General features: G+C 35.6%; 1 protein-coding gene across 3 annotated transcripts in view; it reads left to right on the top strand.

Annotated features, from left to right (window-relative positions):
* IPO8 (importin 8) overlaps positions 1 to 25569 on the top strand; it is a 47055-nt gene that overhangs the window by 7044 nt on the left and 14442 nt on the right. The window contains exons 2-20 of one of the 3 annotated variants that reach the window (XM_026070316.1): positions 1920 to 2001; positions 4146 to 4302; positions 6544 to 6702; positions 7655 to 7811; positions 8844 to 8933; positions 9731 to 9825; positions 10396 to 10480; positions 11139 to 11327; positions 13083 to 13217; positions 14030 to 14129; positions 15800 to 15876; positions 17201 to 17317; positions 19637 to 19726; positions 20426 to 20591; positions 21168 to 21328; positions 21623 to 21748; positions 23725 to 23791; positions 24497 to 24622; positions 25115 to 25212. In XM_026070316.1, the coding sequence (XP_025926101.1) occupies positions 1920 to 2001; positions 4146 to 4302; positions 6544 to 6702; positions 7655 to 7811; positions 8844 to 8933; positions 9731 to 9825; positions 10396 to 10480; positions 11139 to 11327; positions 13083 to 13217; positions 14030 to 14129; positions 15800 to 15876; positions 17201 to 17317; positions 19637 to 19726; positions 20426 to 20591; positions 21168 to 21328; positions 21623 to 21748; positions 23725 to 23791; positions 24497 to 24622; positions 25115 to 25212 (2277 nt within the window). Of the gene's footprint in view, positions 1 to 1919; positions 2002 to 2707; positions 2738 to 4130; positions 4303 to 6543; positions 6703 to 7654; positions 7812 to 8843; positions 8934 to 9730; positions 9826 to 10395; positions 10481 to 11138; positions 11328 to 13082; positions 13218 to 14029; positions 14130 to 15799; positions 15877 to 17200; positions 17318 to 19636; positions 19727 to 20425; positions 20592 to 21167; positions 21329 to 21622; positions 21749 to 23724; positions 23792 to 24496; positions 24623 to 25114; positions 25213 to 25569 lie in introns of all 3 variants that reach the window. The other 2 variants (XM_026070317.1, XM_026070318.1) reach the window with 2 other exon arrangements.

Here is a 25569-nt window from a genome sequence, read left to right as displayed (position 1 = left end):
AAAAATGTCAGGGATAGCAGTTGTGTGCCAGCACAAGTGGTAGTAATAAAGCTCCCTGGAGTAGCTGTGTCTTTAATGTAGATTCAGTAAAAGCTGTTTGCATAGAGAAAGAAGAATAATTTATACTGCTATCACTGTGTTCACCCTGAATGTGATACTGGTAGGATTACTGCAGGAGAAAAAAAGGAAAAAAAAAAAAAAGGTTGCATTCATAATTAATGTAATTGCAGCAGTAAAAGCTGTGTGTGGATTGGGTCTGAGGACAGCATATTGGCACCATTTAGAAGAAAAAAGACAGTTATAGGTTGTGCGCATTTTTGGTTTTCTGCACTGTTGAGATTCCTTGTGCTTTCCTTAAATCTCTGGAAGTTGCATAGAGTGCTTGTAGGCTGTTAGGGCGCACCTCAGGCCCGTGGGTTCGAACGTACCAATGCTGTAGAGATTCTGCCCTTCTAATGATTGAAGAACAGTCTTTGGACTCCAGTATACTTGATCAAAAGATGGTCTTTGGAATTCAGTATGCCTCAACCACTTGATTTTGAAAGCTAATATTTCAGTGCCTCCATAGATAAATGGAGTTCCTGTGCTTTCTGTTACAGCTTTTATTTTATTTTGAGCAGTGCTTATGAGTAACTAAAGTTTACAGAGAAGGGAATTGCAGGAGAGTATGCTTTTGATCTGCCATTACTGCTTTTATCTGGGATCTCAGATTGCTCTGTAAACATCAAATGAGCACAAAGTAAGTTAGACTTACACTATCATTGCAATGAGTAAAATGAGGGCCAGAAAGTTAAGTGATTTGGCAAAATTATTGAATGATAGAGTTGTGGCGCAGATGTTACACTCATGGCATCATGAAAGCTATGTAGTTTTACCTTGTGGAAATGTTAGGTCAAGGAATTGGGCACATGAAGAGAAGAGCGTACTTCTTATTTCACAGCTTTTGGATGCAGACACTAAGAGAGGATATAGTATACTATGAAGTGCAGCTCTGGAAATAACCAAAGAGCTGCCAGACGTAATCTGGTTGAAAAGAAATACTATAAAAGGCGAAATAGAGAAAACTTCTGTCATCTAGCCCCTAAGAAACATCTGTCTTTGAACATCAAGCTCATGGATCTAATGATGAAAGATCTGACCTGCTAGTAACTACTGATGTTGCCAAGGCTTAGCAGTAACTGCACCATGCTGAGTCAATGATTCTTCACGTTGAAGGACCCCTGTTGAGTGACAGCGGTATAATACTATCAGATTTTCACATCTTTTAAATCTGGTGTGCTTTGCTCAGAAGTTCAGTGAGCATTGTTTTCTCTTTGAAATTCTTCAGCTGTGCAGCTAATGCGGTGTTTGAAAAGTTCCCAGAAAAGTTGTGGGTTTTGAAAAGTTATCTGTCTACACTTGGTTTTAATTAAAAATGGTTATTCCACTATATTTCCCCAATTTCTGTTTTTTCTGTTGTCATGCACTATACATCCAGTTAGTTAAAAAATAGCTGGATAACACATGGCTCATGTAGATGCTATTTATACTTGAAAATAATTTTAAATTATTTTTTAAATCCCTTCAAAATTCAGTATTTCTATTACCACAATCCATTGTGGTTAAGTTAAATAATTCAAAGATGGATATGTAATGCTTCTCATTATGCATAGTTAGAATTATTTAAATATTGACTATTGTTAATAAGAGCTTTGTCACGTTACTTCTTCCACCTATGTGCCATTATATGCTCCATTTTTACAAGTAATTATTTGGAATGCTGCTGATTTGGGAAATCCAGGTGCCAAAACCTTTCTTTCATACTTCATGAGGATAGTCAACACTGTACAAAATTCTTAATTTGTATTTCTTATTCAGCTTTTGGTAATACAGTCCTCTTTAAATACAGTGATTTGCTAACTGTTTTGTATGTATTTCAGTCCTATAAGATCATCAATTTTGCTCCAAGTCTACTGCAAATCATAGTATCAGATCAAGTTGAATTTCCAGTACGTCAAGCAGGTGAGCTAAAATTCTTGTTTAATTTTATTTAAAGATAAAGTCAATCTGTTTGTTATTACAACAGAGTATTGAGCTGTTGTGATGTAAGCAACTTTGTGTTTGTTCTGACCATGGAAATGTAAAGACTTAGCAGGGCAGCTTTTCTGCATCATTTCCTTCCTATATAAAGGTCAGATAAAACCATGGGTATAGGACAGAGTTTTGCTTTGGCTTCCCTGTGTTTGTAGTGATCCCTACTGGATTACCGTAATATTGTTATTAAAAGAGAATGATTTCTGGTCAAATCTCAGTATCCAGGGAGCCTTAGGCATTCTCCTTTCTTCTCAGGAACAGTGACAAAGCCAAGAGGAGAAGGTGTTTAAAAAAAAAAAAAGTGGATCTCATTTGAACGAGTGTTTCTCTGTTTTAATCCTTTTTCCTAGAAAAGTGTAAGTTTTTAAAAAGTGAAAACATAGTTTATAGATCAAGGGCACCCGAGTATGCTTAGTTAGTATCTATGGTGTCCACTCACAAAAGTAGATATGAAGGAAGGCCACATCAAAAGTAAGTCATAAACTTACAATCTGAGCACCTCTAGAAAGATTGCCTAACAGTATGTGATGTCAGGTGTGGAGATGTAGTTAACTTTAGGGCATGCATTAGTGTAGGATCAGATTCTAAATTCTCATAATCTATTTTAACTACTCCTATGCAATATTTTTTACAGATATAGAAAATATTCAGCTTTTTGAAGAAGATGAGTATTGCTTCATTCACAGTTCTGTTTCTATCCTATGGAAAAGCATTTCCYGTAGAAGCACTGTTTTTTCTGCACAGATTCTATTAATCCCCTGAGTGTKTTGAAGCATGCTGACATATGCTGTTTGTCATGCTGGCGTGTATATTATCAAAGAGAATCCAACTTTGAATGGCATTGTTAAACCATTCTAGGGTAAAGTTTGATGCTTAATCCAGAATCCATAAGGCCATTTTCATAAAATAATAAAAATGAAATGATGAAATAATAATGAAAAATCTCATTTTAGTATCATTCCTTAAAAAACAAGCAAGTACGTAGAACATAATTCAGCATTTTTACAGAGTGGGGGTGTGAAATAGAAAAGTACATTTAAACTAAATTTGTAATTCAATAGATTTCACTGGGATTTTGTAAAAAGCCAAGAATTTGCACACCATCATGATCTGTGGACAAAGTAAATTAAAATCCTGGGCTGGTCTTTCTGGACTTGGCTTTTGTCTGAATATTCTGGCATGTCATAAAAAAAGAACTGTTTTTCCTTTTTCTCCTATTAAATATTTTACAAACAAACTAAATATTTTCATACTCTGTAATTTGTCATAATCAAGAAAAATGATTGTACCCAAGGATATCTTATTTATACTTTAAGTCCCTAGTCAGTAATCAACCAAAAGAGTAAAGGGATAACAGTTTTTTATGAACATTCCTTTAATATCTTACACCATGTTTCCTGTGTTTGCTAAAAAACATCTACAGGCATTTTAGTATTTTGAGGCATAAATGCTGCTTACTTTCAGTTGAAGATTAACTTTATTTTTCATGGTGTTGCATGTGAGATAGTCAGGAACAATTCTAAAGGGTTATGGGAAATCCTAATATTGAGATAAAGCTTAGGGAATTTACAACAAACATTTCTGTCCGAAAAGAAGGTAGGCTGTGTGCCAGTTTCATACTGGGCATTTCCCCAAGCAAAATGTCCTATCTGTGTGTGCTATGGTTTGTTTAAATGAATCTTTCAAAACTTCACTTACTGAACCTGAGTAGTTATCGTGAGGGTGAGTAAAAATGTAGATAAGTAGATTTTTGTTTGCTTGTCTAGAATGATAAAATATTATGTCCATATGCAAGACTGTTGCAATGAAGAATATACCCCAATTGAAGCTGACAGAAATACTGCTCCATTCAGTTTAATACGAGGCACTTAAGCCTGATGTCTGTAATGATGAAAAAACAGTTTTCTGACTCAGCTGTGCTTAGTGCTTATAATTGTTAACCTGTAGTGGTTTCTAGTCGTCTTTTCTACTCATTTTTCTACTTTCAGTTGTACTACATGTTAAGCACAGAGTAATGTGGAGATTGTGTAGAATTAAATTTAAATTATTATTTCCACAATGCTTATACTTAGCTGCCATTTACCTAAAGAACATGGTAACACAGTACTGGCCAGACCGTGAACCACCTCCTGGAGAAGCAGTGTTTCCATTCAATATTCATGAAAATGATCGTCAACAGATTCGTGATAACATTGTAGAAGGAATAATTCGTTCTCCTGACTTAGTGAGGTATGTTATGTTAAGCAGAAATATTTCTAAAGGTCAGGTTTTCAGACCTACTGGTCTAGATTTAGTTAATGTGCRAATCTTAATTTCTTGAGAAATAAAGTGTCTACTTATTTTGGAAATGTAATAATAATAATAATAATAATGACAATAATCCATTTTAGCATATTTATGTGCACTTAYTTTTCAGAAATGTATTAACCTGGCTAAGAGCACTGATGTGTTTTATCCTTTTATGGTGCAGTTTAAAGCAGCTTCTAAAACTTGCTCTAGTGATATCCTGTCTATTTGGCTGATAGCCCTCTGTTTGCTGTCAATGTGGAATGCAGAATTACCCATTCAGAGAAATACTGTCCAAGATCTGTTTTTTCTAGTAGCCCTTTTCTCAATTGCTTTTGCAACTTCTGTATGTAATCCCAGTTTTTTAAATGTGTTTAGCATTCTTCTTAAGATTTAGGAAAATGAAGAAATGCTGCTCTCCTTTTACTGGAAGAATAGTTAAGATTCACAGACTTACTACGATTTGTGATTGTTCACCACTCTAAGTAAAATGAGGCTGATAGGATGGAATTAGTCTCTAGTGTATGGATGTTCATCCTTGAAAACCGGAAGAAAATCTCTCCTCCTCTCCACCTGCCAGGTGCCCAAAGACGCCTTTTTTTTTTTTGTCAGCAGTCTTATCAGGAAAATTAGTGATGGACTGAAATTAGAATTAGGGAAAACCCTCTAAATAAAAAATAATGAAGCATTGTTAATATATTAGGTTGCTATAGAGTCTCAATCACTGGAGGTCTGTATGAATAGATTATACAGACACCTTTCAGGAATGCTTGGGATATAAATGGTCCTGCTCTGGGACAAGAAAATGAACTAAAACATCTTTTCCAGTTCAGCTTTTCTTACACTCTCTAACTTAGATGATTAGAATCCCCACTAAAACACATAGTTGCTCCTTGCCAAGATTGTGCTACAATATAAGGAAGCTTGTGTCATTTCTGCCATAATGTAATAAAGGCGTGTAGTTTCCCATACCATCATATCATAATTACCAATATTAAGTTCATCCAAAAGAACACACAATAATAGACGTTTGAGGAGTTTTTGGCAAATTAGTTCAGGCATCTTTTCACAACCTGATACTCAAAATGTCCTGACATTGCAGTGACAATCTACATCTGAAAGGATTGTTGAAAACCCTGTGACAATCACGTTAAATGAAATATGGGTTTTTAAATACTGTGTAGGAGCCTGTAGATTTGCCAGATGGGTAAAAATGTCAAAGAAACTTTATTATAACTAGTATGATGCTGTGATATTGATATTTTCACTGTCTGCTTGTGAGAATAGGGAGGGAGAAGAAACCAAATCAGCAAGAAGCACAAACTCCAAAGGCTTGAGGGGGAAGGTAAGTTTGTACAAAGCTGAAAGGATCAGTAGGTGGAAAGTCTCTTATTGAACTGATTTGAGACAGTCGTTCTTTATGTGATGGACTGCAAGAGGATACCTAAGGAAGACTAAATATATAAGAAATTATATTTTTGCAGACTTTTTTTTTTTTTATCCTTTGGCAAAGCTAAGAGCATTTACAACTTCTAGTGTAATGCCTCTCAACCCTCACTTCAGTCAATTAAAAATCCTGTCTTCCCACACCACAGTGGGTGACCTCTGAAGGTATATGGAGGGAGAGGAATGGTATGATGTTTTACCTCATTTGCTCTTTGTTTTCCTCAGAGGTTGAGAAGTGCTGTTCTAGAAGATCTCAGAAAAACCATAATTTTATGAGGAAATCCTGACTTGGATCATAACACAAACTAGTAYTGCTTAATAAAAATGTACAAATTCATGTTTTTCTGGTTGCTTTCAACCTCATAAGCATGTAAAAGTGTGAGCATTCATTTTCAAAGGACAAAGCTAGCTGGTTTTATAAGCAAGTTATTTTTTTAAATACTGCCTGGTAGGTGTGGAGAGTAAGGAGGAAGAGAGAAAAAGTAGCTAAAATATCCTGAAATTAGTTTCTTCCTTAAAGTTAAATCCTCTGGGATTTTTTTCCTTGCTGTTCCTCTGCCATCTCCCAGAATGCTTTCAGTGCTGTCAAAATATGTGTGGTATATATGATATAATATGTATATTGTAGCCATTAAACCAAGATTTGGTATCAATCCTTTAATATTAAACGATATAACAATAATCTTATTTACTTTACAATGTGTTTTTTGGTTTTTTTTTTTCCCTCTCCTGCTCTAGAGCCCAGCTGACAATGTGCCTCCGTGCTATCATTAAACATGACTTTCCTGGCCATTGGACGGCTGTGGTAGACAAGATAGGCTACTACTTGCAGTCTCAGAACAGTGCGAGTTGGCTTGGGAGCCTCCTGTGCCTGTATCAGCTGGTGAAGACTTAYGAGTAAGTTGATGTCCATCAGTATACCAGGAGTCAGCACTTTTGTTTTTGGCTGATTACTGAGAATGAAATTCTTAAGAGCACCAGCACTTCTACAAGGAATTCAGATGGAGAATGGGAATTAATAATTGTCACATGCTTCCTTTCCTGCAAATAAATGAAAACTATTCATCATCTTTGTATCATCAATGAAAGCAGAGAATCCAGCAATAATCTATACAAGTTTGCTGACATTTTTTTCTTGAGACTTTGAACTTTTGATCCTATTTAACCCATCTGTGAAAGATTTCTTAAATGTTTATAACTTCTGTTGTTTGAAGGTTCCCCAAATGCTGGATATATGAATGCAAATTACTTTTTATTTTTATGTCATGAATGTAGTACTGTCTTTGTCACATAGTCCYATGTTCTGTTATCTATACCATTTTCCTCATAGTCTAGATCTGCTAAGCATACATTAGCAGAAGCTTAATGAGCCCTCTCACTCATTTTTAAAATTATCTGGTGTTAAAAACATATGTATAAACTATACAAAAGAAGTATAAATGGAGAAAGGGAGAATCTTGATAAAACAAAGGAGTTGTCTTTCCCTTTCAAAGGCTGTTCACTCCTATTTGTTCATCATCCAATATGGATGTGGCACCAATATGAATGTCAGAGAAATCCAAGTCCCTGCTCCTATGAGTTTACAATCCAGTAGCAAAGAACATTAATCCTTCCTTCCAGTAGGTGCATTTACATGAGGTAACTTTTGTTGTTTTTAATTTCTCTATTTATAGGCTAGAGAATTACACAAATTGTTTGAACTGTGAGATGGGAGCTGGAGGAGGGGGGAGTGATTGAGTGAGTGCTGGATATTAATTTTTTTAGGGTACAGTAATTAAATTGCTGGTGGGGAATAGGCTTTAGAACTTCCACTGTATAGACCTTGACCAATCTTTTTGTTTCCTTTCAGATACAAGAAAGCAGAGGAACGAGATCCTCTCATAGCAGCAATGCAAATATTTTTGCCTCGGATTCAGCAGCAGATGAYACAGCTTCTGCCTGATAACTCCCATTACTCTGTACTGCTTCAGAAACAAATTTTAAAAATCTTCTATGCTCTTGTTCAGGTTGGCATCTGTGTACAGGAAAACCAAAATTTTACTTTGCTGGGAACAGCAATCCCCTTCAGTGCACACATGGGTGTGGTTGAATACCAGTTTTGATGGGAAAAATTTGCAATAAATATMTTCTATAAAAATATGACCTTTATAGATTCTTCTGGTTAAAAATTGGTCACATGATCCTCCAGATTAAACTTTTAAAGAACTTAGGTACTTATGCACATCCTGCCTATAAGCTTGCTGGAGGAATGTTCCTATTTTTTCAAAACTGGCAGTCACTTGTAATCTGATAGAAAATATACGAGTACCTAGTTTGTGCWGTTTAGCCCCTGAAAGTGGCAGTAGTGCATATTGTAGTATTACTGTCAACTAGGGCTGCTTTTCAGTAGGTGGCATTTCTCATGATCTTCTAAAAATTTGGTAGAAATTATTTGTTGAGTCACATACCTTCTACAGAGATGAGTTTGGTGAAGGAGGTACTCTTAGTGAATGAGAAGTAGAACAAGATCATATGTATAAGGAGCAGCCTGAAAGATCTTACTGGGGATTAAAAAGCTAAAATAATTTGTTTTTATATGGGAGAAGGATTAAAGGGAACCAAAGATCACATTTTATTTTCCAAATGCTTGGCTGAATATTGTTGCGTTGCTTTGGATTTTGTAGAGAAATAAAATTTATTAGATAGTAATGCAAAATAGAGTACATTTACTAAAATGCTATTGGTTTTCCAAAACTCTGTGACACTGCGGTGGTCCCTAAAAGTGAGCTGGGCTATTATGAAGAAGGGGAAGAAACAAAAAGAATCAGTAAATTCTGAGGCCAAGGGACTTTCAGAAATAGTGTCTGCTCAGAAATTCCTCTGTCAATTGTACTAACAAGGATATGATTAGAGTAGTATTGAAATCAGTTATTGAAAACATAATTAGTTTTAGTTTTACTTAAAACCTGGTGTTCCTGGGGATGTACATACTATAGAAACATCTACCTTCTTCAGAGAAAATTAGTATTTCATGACTGTGTTTTCTTTTCTTATTTCAGTATGCATTGCCACTCCAGTTGGTGAATAACCAGACGATGACTCAGTGGATGGAGATCTTCCGTACTATCATTGATAGAAATGTGCCTCCTGTAAGATTTGGTTTGCTAAAGACTTTTAATACTTGGGTACTGGCGTTTGAGGAACAATCTGTGTGAAGATTTTCTAAGTGTTCTTTTTTTAAGACGTCATCTATTTAAGATTCTTATTTTTAAGCGCTGTTTCTGACGTAAATGCAGGAAGATCATGTAGGCTGTCATAGTTTCAATATCTTAGGCAGTGATAATATATAAATTCCAGTCTTGGATATTTTGAAAGTTTCCAAACRTTTTAACCAGTTTCTCTCAAACAAGAAGCAAAAGCTCATCACAAACGCATCATTTGTCTCTGTCTGACTTTTTCTTCATCCATTCTCTACTTTTCTTGAAGAACAAAATAAAAACAGTAATTCAGTTCTTGGGTGTGTGCAACATTAACTGATATTTCCCAAGTTTTAGAAGTATATTTCACAACCTTAGCATCATTTTAATAGCTTTTGTGTTAATATATGATTAGGGTATGTAGCTTTGGGTGAATAGTATGCTTCATTTTTAAGCAAAAGTCCTAGCTATTGTATATTATTTAAGTATATGTGAGAGTTTCAGTTTTTTGAAGGTCCGTCATTTTGAAAATTAAAAGTACAGGCATTGTATGGGTTTTGCACATACACAGTTTTATTGTCCAGTTAAGATATTAAAAATTCCTGAATGTTGTACGACTGTTAATAGAACCAAAGCTTTACTCAATGCTATGAATTTATATTGGTATACTCAGAAGTAAGGAATGTTTAAAACATAATTTTTCTCAAGAGTGCACACAATTAATTTAAAATAAATTTATTTATTTATAGGAGACTTTGCAAATTGATGAAGATGATAGGCCAGAGCTGGTGTGGTGGAAATGCAAGAAGTGGGCATTGCATATTGTAGCTCGTCTTTTTGAACGGTAATGAACTAATGAACACATTAAAAATTATCTTGGGGTTACAAATCTTTAATGTTACTTGGGGTGCAGTTACAGTTGATTTAAGAGATCATTGTTGCCAAAGAGATGGTCCTGCTGCTTTGCTCTGACTTACACTGGTGCAGCCACTGGTTTGAGATCTTACTGAAATATTTGGCGCTCTAAGCTGGGAGGAAACTAGCCCTGCAAGAAGAGTACTTTTTTTTTTTTTTTTTTTTTTTAACTACAGCCAGTTACCAATGCTTATATTATCAAGTATAAAGGCATGGAAAGATTTGAAAAGTAATCCAAAAGCATGGAAGTTACGTATCTTGTGACAAAAAAGCATCTATATTTACCTGGCTATGGTATTGTACTTCAGGAGGATCTAAGAAAAGAAAAGGAAGGTGGAGCATAGTGTAGGAGATAATGGCCTAGAAGGATATTTGTGGAAGAGGATTCCTTGGGGATGGACGGCTGCTCAGGGTCCTTTGTGTATTGAAAAGTACTATGTTTTCCTGACGCACAAGATTTCTCACAGTGTAAATATCTGTGTTCTCTTCTTTTTTAAAGGTATGGAAGTCCCGGAAATGTAACTAAAGAATACTTTGAATTCTCTGAGTTTTTCTTAAAAACATATGCTGTAGGAATACAACAGGTAAGAACAATTAATTTGTTTCTGAATTAGATCATTTTTGCTGAACAAACTTTTATTTTTCAATAGGGCACTCATATAGAAGTCCAATCAGGAAACAAAACTGAACAGTCAGGCAAATTTTCACTGTGGTCATTGAGAAGTTCTTTAGAACTCTTTTTAGTGGTATCCTCAACTGAGGTATAATAACACAAATTTTCAGTGATTCAAAAAAGCTGCACAGTAAATTCTCAGAAAAGGTGAGTACTGAAAAGGCAGGTGTTAGTATTGTGTATAAATGTTCTAGATATATCTGACAGAAAAAAACAATGATGCAGAGGCATCACGTCACAGGAGGATGTATTTTCAGGCTGGTCTTTAGTAAGTACTTTTGCTGCAAGCAGCCTAGGAACACTGGATTCTGGCCTGACTGTTTTATTTCTGGAAGATATAAGCAGATTGGAAGGTGTTTTGAGAACAACAATAAAAGTTATTACATGCCTAGAAGGCAAGTTTTATGAAAATATAGCATAAATTCAGTTTGCAAGAAAAATTATTTCTGTTGGGGAATGCTGCTTGCTTGTGATAAACATTGTATTGCGGAGACAATTCAGTTTTGATAAAGTTGCATAGAAGAGAGGCAATTCCTTTCAGAATTTTCTGTGTTTTTCTGCCAGCTCAGCTGCCGGCCCCTTGGAACCTGGGCTTCCAGACTTCCAGCATCTCCCTGATTTGGTGGAATGGCTATAGGAATTGGGTGCCTGGAAACCCTGAGAATGTTGGCTCCCAAGCTCAGATGTTTCTGGCACAGCTCCTCCTGTTTCTCATTTGGCCTGCTGTATACTGGATGACTGGGAGCGGTAGTTCCCAGGTTTTTGGCTCAAAAGATGCTCTTGGGCATCCAGGCTTTTGGGTTACATATAACATGGTTACGTAACAGGCTCCTAAGAAGCCGGGAGAATGCAGTAGTTTCTCCTGCTCATGATTCTAGGCTCTTGATTTTCTTTGGCCTGTAAACCCTGACAAACACCTGGGAAAGCTTGTTATCAAGTGACAGCTCTTTGGATAATTTATATTTCCAGGGTATGTGGCTCCTCAGCACACTGCCAGATGAAATGTCCCTGACATGGCATCTGCAGGCTTCTCACAAGTTTAAATTTTCAGTGTCTTTTATGAAGGATGCCAAACTGTTGTTGTCACTTGAAGTCAGAATTGAACTAGATTTCAAAATACCAAGATGTTGTGAAAAAGCAAAATGACTTTTCTCCATCCATTTTGACAAAAAAGCAGTTTATCAATCAGTGTATTCATTCTGTGGATATATGTAAATGATAAGAACTAAAGAAGGAGAGAAATGTTTGTGGTAAGACTGTAAGTATGAAATAAGCAGAAAGGGGAAACAGTTTATTATTTATTCTAAACTCTTTGCAATGGTTAACTCCTGAGTGATGAAATAGATTCCCATGGGCAATGGTAATTTGAAATACTTAAAATTTACCTCTGCTAAAAGACTGTAGCAAAAGGAGCAGCTAATCTTTCAAGACAAATGGACTGGATGATCTGCACGTTTCTTCCATTTCTGCCTCTTAAATGCTGATTCATTGCATTTCTCTGCAGAGTTACAGTGCTATCATGCATTATTACATTACTAAGCCTTCATTACTTATTTATCACTTGTTAAGTGCTGACATCATACTAGAGTCTATATCAGATACAGACAATCCTTGTCCAAGGAGTGTATGGTATAAAAGACTAAGAGAAGATGCAGTACGCCAAGGAAGGTGTTATGTTCAAAATAAGGTTGATTAGAGTGCTGTGAAGAATTATGAAGCAGAATTGTCCTTCTGAAAATAGATGACTTAGGAATATTTTATATGAATTGTCCTTTATTGTTATTCATGTACTTGCCAATTCTCTACATTTATTAACACATATAGTTCATTTGCTGTTAGTGCAGATTAGTGACTTTGTACTGTAGTGTTTTTTTAGTGTAGCAAGCCTTTATAATAAAGAAGCATTGTGCAATAGAGTTTGTGGTAGCATGCTAGGTGATACTATCTGATTGTTACAACAGGTAGCCGAGTTTAAGGTTTTGGCATCTCTTCTGATTAACGGATTTAGGTGCTAACCTAGTTTTCCTGTTTAGCTTAGTATTTCTATTTTTATCATTGTTCTTCCACGGTCATTTATTTTCTTTAGAGGCCTGCCCTTTACAAATGAATAGATTTAGATTTAGAAACCAACCTGTAGGCACTCAAATTTGAAAATCTCCTGCCTATACCTTTTCCTTACCTATTCCAAATTTTGCTGAGGTGTATGTAAACTGTGAGTCCGTGAATATTTAAGTGTAGCTTTGGTTTACAATAACAAGTGATCACATTGTGGGATTATTTAGAGTAGCAAAGGTAAACACATAAACAAATGCTTGCAGTACCAGATTCTTAAAGTTTAAAATGATTTTCAACCTTTGGATCAAAGGCATTGCAGTGGTTGCTAACACTGGAACTTTTGCTGTAAAACTAATTTATCTGTCCATGTATATTCACTGAGGGGGTCCACTGCACACGTATGCGTAAAATATAGTATGTGGTCTTCCTTTAAAAATATCAATTTGTTATTTCTTTAGGTTCTTTTAAAAATCTTAGACCAATACAGACAAAAAGACTATGTTGCTCCACGTGTCCTTCAACAAACATTAAATTATCTGAACCAAGGTGTCATTCATTCTGTAACATGGAAGCAGATGAAGCCACACATACAGGTCAGTGCATAAAACCCAGTCATAAACACCGAATGTCATCAGGATGATTTAAAAAAAAAATTTTTTTTTCTGTTTTAAAGATTTCATGAATCTCTCATGCAGCAGTCAACCTGGGGAAAAATAGCATTTCTACACTGATGTGATTAGTTTTTACTACTATTTATTGCAAATATTGTTAACTGAAATAAAGATTCTATTCCACCAGTTCTTTCTTTTGCTGAAGTCCGCAACAAAATCTTAATGTTCTGGCTTTTATCAGTTGTTAGTGTTTAGAAATGACCGTGGGTTTGGAAATTCATAATTGATGGTAGTGCAAGATAGTGACCAAAGAAAACATGAAGTATAAGGAACTGAACCTCTATTTTAAGGACTTATTTTATAATTAGTATGTATAAGAACAAGTGAAAAGTGATTTTCATACTTTTATTTTTTTCATGTCGTAAATTCCCTTGTCCCATGAATGTTAAGAGGAACAACTTTGAAACCCGTTCTTATGTAAGCGTTGCATTGTGAGATCCTTCGGCAGAAATCTGTGTTCTTCTGTTTGTAAACTTTGTCCTGAAGTGTATTTTGTGTGTGGCACCGGATTAGAGTAAAGTCAGATTATATTGTTCCTGCTGTCTAGGTCTGCTGCAAAAGGAAGGCATGTGTATTACAAGATTATCTCTGCTAGCCAAAATAAAAGAGCACTGGTTGAAAGAATTTTACTCTTCGCAGAAAAGTAGGTCTAGTAAATTAGTTCATAGTGGAGGGAGGCTGTGCTGGAATTTGATTTTCTTGTACTTACATGTATTTAACTTCTCTAATATTAGAGTATAACAGAAGACGTGATATTCTCCCTAATGTGCTACAAAGATGAGGATGAAGAACTCTGGCAAGAGGATCCATATGAATATATCCGCATGAAATTTGGTAAATGTTTGTACTTAGCACTTATTTTCTGCTTTCACTGTAACTGCAGTCCCAGTCATGGGATGCCTGCATTTGCCACTGTAATTTCTCTATCTTTACCAGTGTTCATGAACAATAGAAAGAGAAAATTGGTTTCTTAAATCTCACCCATCTGTAGTTAAAAGAAGGCAGACTGAGCGAGTTTTGGCCTTTTGGCTAGTGCTCTTAAGCTACATGATCCTCTGAGAGCTGGTTTGCCACTTCAGATGTGTCCTGTGCAGCCCAGGAGACTGGCTGACTAACTTGGCAACGTGAGTTTCAGAATGCRAAGTTGTTAACTCGGCACAGGCATGACAGCTGGCCGCAAGCTCTTGCAGCTCTCACTTTGACCAGAAGAGGCCTGACTTGCTCTTTCCCTGTTGAAAATGGTTCATATTTTCAGTATATTTTGCCAATTGTTTTTACTAAATTGTGAAATAATTAGAAAAACGTATTCTTTAAAAAGGCGGTGCAAAAACTTGGGAATATCACATTGAACATATTATGAATAATTACTCGTACTACGAGATTCGTGTCATTGAAAAGAGAAGGGTACTTTAAAAATATAGCAAATTGAACTGGAAAATTGGAGTAAGCCAAGCAGCACAGAGACATGTAGCATCTGGGAATTTTTAGTTAGTTGATTTTTGACTAGCATATGTAAAAACAGAATTTAAGTGTTCATAGAATAACTAAAGAAAACTTGGAGAGCTATTATAGAAAAATAATGAATCACAAGATAGTGTTGGTCACTGAGGTGCAAATACGTAGCTGGTTTTCAATATCTGAATTCAGTTCTTTCTATGCAAACAATGAATCCTGTTTTTATGTATAGCTGAGACAATTAAATACAKTTTTGAATTATTATGGGAGGTAAAAAAACAAACATAAAAGTACATTTAATTGAAGTTTAGTATTTTGGTCTAGAACAAGAATTTCAGTAGTATGGTAGTATTTTTTTAATCATTTTTTATCTTCAAGATCTCAGGAGAAGTTATTGTGTAATTTCAACCACATTTTGAGATTATCTTTCTAGATTTTTTTTATTTAATTCGATTTGTGTAGAGGTGTTTGGGCTAGAACATGTTTGGCAGCACAGATTGTTATTTTTCAAGGTATAAGTTACATTTTCAATATGATTAAAGGAGGTTTACTTGTAATGAAAGAAGCTAAAAAGCTTCAACTTTCAGCAGATTTAAGATTCCCCCAGATCCAAGTATTTTTTACATACAAAGTTTCCCATGAGATTTTAATAAAATCAAGCCAAAATTGTGTACATATGATATACAGATGGCACTGGAATGCAGAGGTGTTCTTTCTATAATGGTTTTAATTAAAAAAGCCAGAATTTTTCATCCCTTAAATACATGCTCTCAAAAGAGCTAATGAATAAATAATGCATTCCTAATAAAGAGAATGATGAGTGGTCAGTAGGTTAGGAAGGCAAGAAGTAAATGCTTTCGTATGTGACCTAAACTTGGGTCCAAATGCTTTAACCATGAAGTGAAAACATCCATGAAGGGTTTTGAAGTTATGCAGTCATCCCGATTTTGTGATGTCCCAGAAAGACAAAGTGGTTTATCAGAATTTTACTGTTATGTTGTATTCAGTGAAGGAGATATTTCTTTCTTTTTTTTTTTTTAATTTGTTAGATGTATTTGAGGATTATGCGTCCACTACAACAGCAGCACAGAATCTCCTTTATACTGCAGCAAAGAAGAGAAAAGAGGTATGGAACTAATTCTTCGTAATGGTTTGAAGTTTCCTTAAAAATATTATCTTTCCTTAAATTTCAAGTTGCTACAGAAAGGTGTTCTTGAAAAACCTGCTTACTAGTAGATAGTCAGACGCTTTCCCGGCTGAGTGCTATCAATTTTGGCAGAACTAAAATGTAAACAAGTAAACAAACAAATAAAAGGATTCCGCTTGCAGCTGAACAGTTAACCTGCCAGATACAAACTGAGCTGGAACAGATGTAGTGRTACTTTCCCAAGTTTACAAACTGCCTCTCTGTCACAGCTGTTCAGAGCTTCCCAAACTGGAGCAGGGGGAAAAGTGAACCTGATCCTTGTTAATTTTCACTGATGCTATTTAAAATCCTGCTGACAGCAATGAAATTAGCAAGAATGAAACCAATTCCATAYGGCTGCTCTGTAAATGAGGACATAACTTTTCTGTAGATCTTTCTATGCTTACAGTGATATGTGCAAAGGGAAGTCAGCCTAGCCCTGAAAAATATGTGTCAGTTTGCTAAAGCTGCTAATTTTTTTTTGGATGCCATTTTGATATACAGTAAGCATGGAGTTTCTTTTCTAGATAAATTTTCAGAGAAGAGCATAGTCTTTATGTCAGGTGGAATAGCCTATGACCTTTCTACTTCTCTGTTGTCAAAACAGTCCTTGCCTTCTGACCTCTTTGTTTTCATAATTTCTACAGAGATGCATAAATGTCATAAAATTTCACAAAATCAGCAAAGCACATAATGTATGTGGAAACCAGATTAAATAATTGATGTTGCCAAGAAACCTTTCCAAATCTAGTCAAATATACAAGTTATTGCCAAAACCAACAGACTAAAATCAGTCATGAAGACAACTTCAGCTTCTAGTCCAAGCTGTTCTTAAATATATATATGTTCATGCATGTATGTACATACACACRCRCATATATTTATATATGTATAGCACAAGCCAGAAGGGAAGTAAGGAGGAAAAAAAAATCAGTGACGTACCTACACTGTTTGAGCCTCTTGTCTTTTCATCACCTTTTTTGATTTGCTGCAAAACAAAAAAAATACCTTAGTTACTAATGTGAAATTTCAAGGAGATGAATTTAATTTTGACAAGTATGGGTGAAAAGCTGAAAAAAGAAGCTTTTAAATTTTAACTGTGGAAAGGTGCTACACGTAGTACCTCACAGTTACTTGGGCCAAGTTAAAATATCTACTTATAAAAATCATATGGATCTTTTAACTAAAACAATGTTATTGAAATAATTTGGTTTAGATACCTCATTGACAAAAGGAAATCTTGTGTTTTCTGTCTTGTATATAGGTATTACCAAAAATGATGGCATATTGCTACCAGATTCTGACAGAGCCAAACATTGATCCAAGGAAAAAAGATGGAGCATTGCATGTTATAGGATCCCTAGCTGATATTTTACTGAAGGTAAGTGGGTAAGGAAGTGAAATAGGTTTATGTTTGTAATTCTTGTTATCAACTGCAGTTTCCCCTCCTCCCCAAAAGGTTAGCCTATAAAGTATGCCTAGCCCTTAATCATATTTATGAAGTCTGTAGAGAGATTGCACTGTATAGTAAGAATTTGACAGTTTGTTTCTTTAAAATTATTAACATTCTTTGCTGTTTTTTATCTTCCCATTTTAAACCCAGATTTTTCTTCCAAGTTTCTCCAAAACTCCACTTTTTTGCTATGGAACAGTCCCTTGGTCCTCTCCTGCTTTACTAGTAAAATAGAAGGGTGTTAAGAAAACAAATATGCATTCCATCAATAACATTGCTTATGATCCTTTAGCAAAACCCCCAACAGCTTACACTATTGTGGGCTGCTTCTGTTTCCAGGAAAATATTTACTTAACACATTGCAGGAATGTTTTGTCTAGTTTTCAGCCTTCTTACTGTACAATATGTGGCTTTAAGTCTCATTGCATCAGCCAGTTGAGCATTTTGCAAATAAGTGGAAGGAGCACAGAGCTTCTGTCCTTCCTCCATTCTTTATATCACAGTATCTTCACAAGGTTGAGTATTTTTCTGAAGTTTGAATRCACTTTTAATCCACACTTTTGTTCTATAAGGTAATATTCATTACAGTTTCCCTTATGCTTTTGTAGAGTATGGAGTCCAAGGTATGCCCTCTCTCCATGTCAAAAGTAACTGCTGAAAAGTCGTCACTTTTAGAATGAGAATGGAGGCCTCGTGCTGGAGGCTTCCTTTTGAAAGTATGCAAAAAATTTATTTTATGTAAGTTTTCTTTCTGTACAGGATGTGTCATCTAGCCTTCATATAAAAGGAATATGTTACCAGCATTTACCTTTTGCTTTTTGCTAATGTACCTGTCCATCAGCTGATATGAAATCCTGGAACGTCAATAACCTTTTGCAAAATGTTTGTAGATTGCATTGGAATGTAAACGCCCTCCCTCCTGTTGGGGTATAACAGTGAAGAGGAAGACATTGTCCCTGTTGGGAGGAGCCTTTTATGTTGAATGGGGGTTTTTAAACCCATTTATCGCTGTCCTGAGGAAAAAGGGGGATTTATTCCAGTATACTGCTCCTATTTGAAAATTTCAGCCTTGAAACATGAGGTTATAATACACTTTATAAAAGAGTAGTGATTCCCAAACACTCCCTCTCTCTACTCTGAATTTCTTGTATTTGAGATTTGTCAGACTGAAGAATTCTGTGAACTGTTTCTGCATAAAATATTTGATTTGTAAGTGTCTTCTGACTTGTGAGTTGACTGAGATAGGGATTGTAACTAGCTTATACACRCTATGACTCTGATTTAGCCATCTGCATCTCCACAGAGACTCCAGTTTAATAYGTGCAAATCTCTAACCTGTGTGCAGAAGGGAAAATTCTTTTCCCTTCTCTGTATTGTTTTTTCTCCCCAGTTCTTCATCTGCCTCCTTGAAGGTTTGGAAATCCATGTGGAAAAAACTGATGTATGGATTAGTGAAGTAAAACTGTGATCACTTAAGATGTATTTTGTATTGTATATGCCCTTTCACCCTCTTCATATCTTAGTCATTCCTTTAGATGGTTACACAGTCCCCAGCATACATCCTTTCTAATATGCTGGAGCTATAGATGCTAGAAAAGTCCCAAGTCTCCATGCTGGTGGTCCTGGCTTCCTGTGAATATCTTGGGATTTGCCAAGTTTGGAATAATGAGGAACAGTTTTCAYTGAATATCCTTCTCCAGACAAGGAGATTTCTATCACAAAGGGATTATCTTAGTTGACCAATTAGTATGTAAAAAGATGCAAGTTATTGTTGTAGTGTGTAAAATAACTGTTTTTACTATTTATAGTTAAAGCAGGGCATTTGAACCTCAACTCTGTTTCATACTAAAGCTTATATTTATCTTCAACTATGTATGTACTCCTTTGTAGGAGGCCTGGGAATACTAGGCTTGGTCCTGAGTCATTTTTAAGAGTAAAAATCTGCTGGAATCAATTGTGTTAGAAAAAATAAAAATTCCAGGTACAGTATTATAAACAGTAATGTAGATTTCAACATTATATATACAAGTTCTTCACTTGTCCGGCTTTTGACTTACTATCCTCACAATGTTTTTTCAGCTTAGGGTATGAGACGTAGATCTCTTCTTGAGATAGAGAATACTTTTATTAGGTTTACAAGTCATTGTATTTTCCGATGGTTCACAAGTTGGTTAAAACAGATTACTGGCTAAAATGGAGTATATAAAATGAACAGTCTCCAAAATAAATTTTTATTTACACCAACAGAAGAGTGTATTCAAGGATCAAATGGAGCTGATGTTACAGAATCATGTATTTCCATTGTTCATGTCTAACCTGGGGTACCTCAGAGCTAGAGTAAGTTCACAAAGTACATCAATTTCAATATTTGCCATGATTTTTTCCCTTGCAGTTTAACTTCTTTCTGGATGTTAATAAAAGAAATAAAGCAATCCAAATACATAATACTTTCAAACAACTAACTTGTACAGTAGTTTTTCAGCATTTTGATTTAAAAAATGATTTGTCAGTTAAAGGAATTGATAGAAAGTCTGTGTTGTGTTATTGCCCATGTCTTTGATCAGACTGGACAATTTGAGCAGTGGTTGTATGGTGACCTATAAAGGCCATTTTATGACCATTTTTCCTTAGCAGATCCCAATAACTCAAGCTGTTGACAGCTGTGAAAAACGGGTAGGGTTTTTACAGAGTAGATGCTGCCAGTTTAAGTGTAGCTTGGACAAAATCCCTGAATGTCCATATCAGTCAGAAAGAAGTTATTAATTTTCTTAAATTTCTGTTCTGATTTTCCCCAGAAGCACTAAAACTGTGAATGTCAATTATGTGCTTACTGAATTTACTGGAATTTGGGGAAGTAAAAGAAAGAATTACTTGAATGCAAAAACTGTATTATGTGTTATTGCATGAATACACCATAATTAAGGAAACAAAACAGCATATGCAAACAGACAAAGATGGTTAGCATCATTTTTAAATTAGTTTAAAAACGTTAGAAATTGCAGTAGCCCCTAACTTGCTTTTCTTTTTGCCATGCAGTCCTGTTGGGTTCTTCATTCATTCAGTGCTTTGAAATTCCACAATGAGCTAAACTTAAGGAATGCAGTAGAGTTAGCAAAGAAGAGCCTGATTGAAGATAAGGAAATGCCTGTCAAAGTAGAAGCTGCAATAGCTCTTCAGACATTAATAAGCAACCAGGAGCAAGGTAAGCTAAAGTGGTTCATTGACTGTATATACTGACCTGTTTTTTTTGATGGAGAAGTTGTTATAATTTGGTGCAGATGTATTTAAACATTTCTAGCATTTAAAGATATAGTCTTCTGGCCATTTCATCATGTTTAGAGTTTCACTTGTCCGTTAGCTACTGTGTACATCCCAAAATTTCTGACAGGTTTCTGCAAAAAAGAACATAGACTCAGCATATTTCATTTAACAGAGTAAATAATACCTGTCTTTGTTTTCTTTTTAATGAAGTGAATTAGTGTGTATGTTTAAGACTGAATGCCCTCTGTGTATGAGGGCACATATTCCCCCAGAAGAGTGGATACTGTTGTAGGTGGCTTTTCAGTATTGAATGTRGTGAAGGTACAATTTATTTAATTACTTTGTTAGTTTACTAGCTGTGGGCTGTAGAAATGCCTTGACTAATTGCTTTTTTTTGTGAATTAATTTTGTTTAAATGATTTTATTCAAGAATAGTCAGGCACCTGGTAATTTTGAGGTACTGTGTGTTTGCTGTTTATGAATAGTTGATCTTGTCTCATTTGGATTGTCTTTTTAGCCAAAGAATATGTGAAACCATATGTAAGGCCAGTTATGCAAGAGCTCTTACACATTGTTAGAGAGACGGAAAATGATGATCTTACAAATGTAATCCAGAAGATGATCTGTGAGTACAGTCAAGAGGTAGCTACCATCGCTGTTGACATGACACAACACCTGGTAAGAGACAATAGTAGAGTAACAGATCAGTCACAGGCACATGACTGGTTTGGTAAACATTTTATGAGCTTTGTTTGAAATGCATGTTGTTTAAAGTGATTCWTATAAAAGTTCCATTTATAGTGTTCATAATATATATTCCGCTTTCAAAAGTAAGGAGCATATTTTTCAGCACTGACRGTTCTGTTACAGATAAGGCATTACTGCTTTTTCATTTGCTGTCTTGGTTCTGCGTAACAAATTAGAATAGTAGCTTGGCTCTTGAATATCAGATTGGTTGCTTTTCTTTCATAGGCTGAAATATTTGGTAAAGTACTTCAGAGTGAGGAATATGAGGAAGTGGAGGACAAAACAGTTATGGCCATGGGCATCTTGCACACAATTGACACTATCTTGACAGTTGTGGAAGACCACAAGGAGGTGAGATTTTTTTTATACATCTTTTCTCCTGCTATTCCATCTGTGCCTTTCATTCATGATAACAAACCACTTCTGTGTATGTTTCATCCCTTGAACTGACATGAATATTTATTTACTGTAGGTAGGATGGTGAATTAGTAGCAAATGATCTCTGACAAAAATGAATTTAAAGCCTGGTTTGTGTTTGTGATTTCTGAACTGTTTAGCCCTCACCTTTGAGGGGAATTTATCTCTTGAGGGTAAAATCCATAACCATTATTCTGGTAAACACTTCATTGGATAGTTATTACAGACTTTTAAAATAAATTTTAGAGAGGAACATTTTGCATTAGGGTAATTTTTGATAATGGTGACTCATATTTTGCTGTTTACCCAGCAGTTTCTTGGATAGAATTGATAGCAGTGGATTTCCCAGTTGTGGTTCAGTATAAATCTACACTTCACATATTCAGAGAAGTTACTAGGGAAGGCCCACCCCCTTTTTGAACTCACTGCTTAAGGAAGCACAAGATTAGGATTGCTGCCTGGCTCCTAATGAGACTGATTCTTTCGGCTCATACCACTGGGTTTGACTGAGGTAGGAAGGAGTTCAGTGACTGACCAGAGAGTCACAGTCAGTCAGTAACTTTGAGCTCAGTTGACATAAAGTACAAAGGTGCTTTGTCCTAGGTTGTTTTGCTTCCTTGATTTAGAATGAGAAAGTTTCATTGCAGCTCTGAAGTAAATCTTTTTATGAAGCTTATAATTTTAAAAATAGTTTGATTAAAATGCTAATTATTTTCTCATATGAACATTGTCTTCCTTTRGATTTCAAAACATCTTCCATTCCTTTCTAAGAGCCCTTTGCATCTTTGGAAAACCACAATAAAATCTGGTAGCTAAGCTGAGCACTAGGTATGATAGTCTGAAGTAGATCTTCAGGTTTTAGGGTGGGAAAACCTCTGGAGTGGAGCTTTTGAGGATGAACTTAGCAGCTTCTTTTTCTATTGTGTGAAGCACAAACTAAAATACCATGCAGAGTGCTTTTCATCTTAGGATCTTATATGATATTAGAAGTGATATAAGTGATATATAAATAATACATGACGCTGAAAACTCCTTAAAAGTTCCTTTCCCTCTTGCTTTTATCTATGGAGGGAGCTTAGAGGACCATCACTTCTAAGTCAAGTGTCTTAGTCAGCTGCCTGACGTTAGGTGGAAGAAGCTGGGGTCACATTCTTAAATCCTTTCCTAGAACAGATCTAGGAAGCCTGAAATCCTGCAAGATTGTGTGTGTAATGAGTGGCCGTGGGTAATAAAATGGAAGGCCTGTATTTGCTGGTTTTACTTAGACTTGTAATGTGGCCATACAGTTTTCCTTGTAATTTAGTATCATTCTTAAATGCAGTTTCCCTGCCCAATGCAGCAAGGTCTAATAAACTATCTCCTCATGGTAAAACTGCTCACTCCAGCTGTTTGCCTCACAACAGCTTTTGCCTGACCTCAACACAGTTGTATTCTCCCAATTTCTGCATGTGTTCCCCTTGTTGAGCCTGCTCTGAGAAGCTATCCATGGACCTGAGGCAAAAACCTCTCTTCCTTTCTTCCTTTTAACCCCTTCTTCTTCAAAGATTTTGAATGGAGGCCTTGTCTCAAACGCTTTGAGCATAGTGTTTATGTTGCCTTTGCTTTGTAACCAGGAAAAGCAGCAGAGAGTTTTCAGTGGGAGCTGTAGAATAACCATTAATTAAGAAATATTAAARTAGCGGAACACTTTGTAAGTGACAAGTTCTAAAGTAATACTGCTTATTGAATACGTGAGTACTTACATTAGTGAGGCCTTATTTCATAATGTTTTTGTGATTGCTAAATTTAGAGAGTGATAAAAGCATTTTGCTTTGAAGAACTTCTCACTTAAATGGAGTTAGTAAAATATCTTGATCAAATTACTCTCTTTCTAGATTTTTTAAATAAACTGCTTTATATTTTTATTTCAGATAACTCAACAGCTGGAGAGCATTTGTTTACAGATCATTGGCCTCGTTTTGCAGAAACATGTTATAGGTATCTTTTAAAACTAATTTTTAGAAAAATCTTACACATCCTTACACAGAAAATTCTTAAAATTAATTATTGCGAACAATACTGTCTTCCTGTCCAGGACTTCATCTCTTTTTTTTATGCTACTTCTTTAGAGAAAAAAAAGAAGTTAATTTTCAGTTATGATTTGTTTCTCCTGATCTCCTCTTTCACACCAGTCAGRTCAGTTACTATCTATTGGAGGTCAGATCTAAAGCAGAAGATGCAGCTCTGATTATAGTTTTGGCTAATTATGTTAAAGGACAAAGTCTACAATTAAATTACTATTTTATGGACATAGTCCATAATTACATTACTATTTTATCAGTTTCCTGTATTAAAAAGCTGCACGCTTTGTGATAAGGCCTTTAAAGAAAAACAAAGGTTGAGATAATAAAAGTATTGTGCAGTAAGTGGTTTAAAAGCAATGTCTTTGGTGTGGTGGTAATATAGTTTTCCAGTGTACATTTATAATGAAAAACAGTGCATATCATTGCAATTATAGCCAACATAAGGCCTCTCTAAAAGAATCTTTTCCAATTTGTATTATTTTTCTACATATTGATTTAGCTATTAAATGCTGTCTTCTAGTTGCTGTATGACCTAGGGCTTGCATTTGAGATTTCATGGTATTTGTGAGCAAAACTTCTCTTTTACAGCACCCTACTTCAAATTGTTTCTCCTCTCCAGAGTTTTATGAAGAAATTCTCTCTTTGGCATACAGCTTGACATGCCAGATGATTTCACCCCAAATGTGGCAGCTTTTAGGTGTTTTATATGAGGTTTTCCAGCAGGATTGCTTTGAGTACTTTGCAGGTATGACCACTTCTRCTCTGTTGATGTTTCAACCATTTGGGAATTCATCTCCAAATCCCACCTTCTAAGGSTCACTTCCCTTTAGTGTCCTGGTTTGAAATGATCATGTACTTGAGTCACACCCTGACCGTCTGTTTGGTGTGGGAGTATAACAAGAGCATATTTAGCTGGGAGAAGCTTGTTCAAATCTGTCAGTTTGCTCAGTTATTGTAGGGGGTCCTAAACTCAAAGAAAACTGATATATACAAAGTTAATATGAAATTACAAATTCATTGATTAACTGTAGGCCTATTCTGTTTCTTATTCTGAAAATGCATCCTGCAGAGCGCACCTTACAAAGAATTCTGTTAGCATAGACTTGCAAAGTTTGAATTTCCAACCATGTTCAGGAATCTGAGCTAATGAATTACATTATGGGACTAGGGCCCTATTGGTTAGCACTTTTAGGGATTAGTTTGTAATTTTTTCTCTTTTGTTCTCCTTCTTCCCCAGATATGATGCCGCTCTTGCATAATTATGTGACCATTGACACTGATACTTTACTGTCTAACCCAAAGAATTTAGAAATCATTTACGCTATGTGTAAAAAGGTAAGGCTTCTGATTCTTACTGTTATGCTTATTAGTGGTGCTTAACAACCATACAGAATAACAGAGTGACCTGAACATGCCAGTTGGTGGCTGATCATTTCAGAACAAAATGAAGTTTTGTCTCAGCTGAGTTTCAAATAGACCTAACACCTTCACACTTATAAGTGAYGTACTTTTATAGGAAAGTATATGCACAAACATTTGTGGGAGAAAGTTGCAGTGCTGTTGCTTATGTTGACTCTCTTCTATGAGCAGCTATTTCAGTAAGCAGAGGAATTCATGAGGCTTGATTACCTTGGGTTTTGTATCTTGTGATTGGGTGCTCTAATTGTCAGCTAAGGTGCGAACTCATCTGAA

The sequence above is a fragment of the Apteryx rowi genome, unplaced genomic scaffold (genome assembly GCF_003343035.1).
Source record: "Apteryx rowi isolate R43461 unplaced genomic scaffold, aptRow1 scaffold_31, whole genome shotgun sequence".
Lineage (NCBI taxonomy): Eukaryota > Metazoa > Chordata > Aves > Apterygiformes > Apterygidae > Apteryx > Apteryx rowi.
The sequence above is the reverse complement of the archived record's forward strand: the minus strand, read 5'-3'. Positions and strand labels throughout refer to the sequence as shown.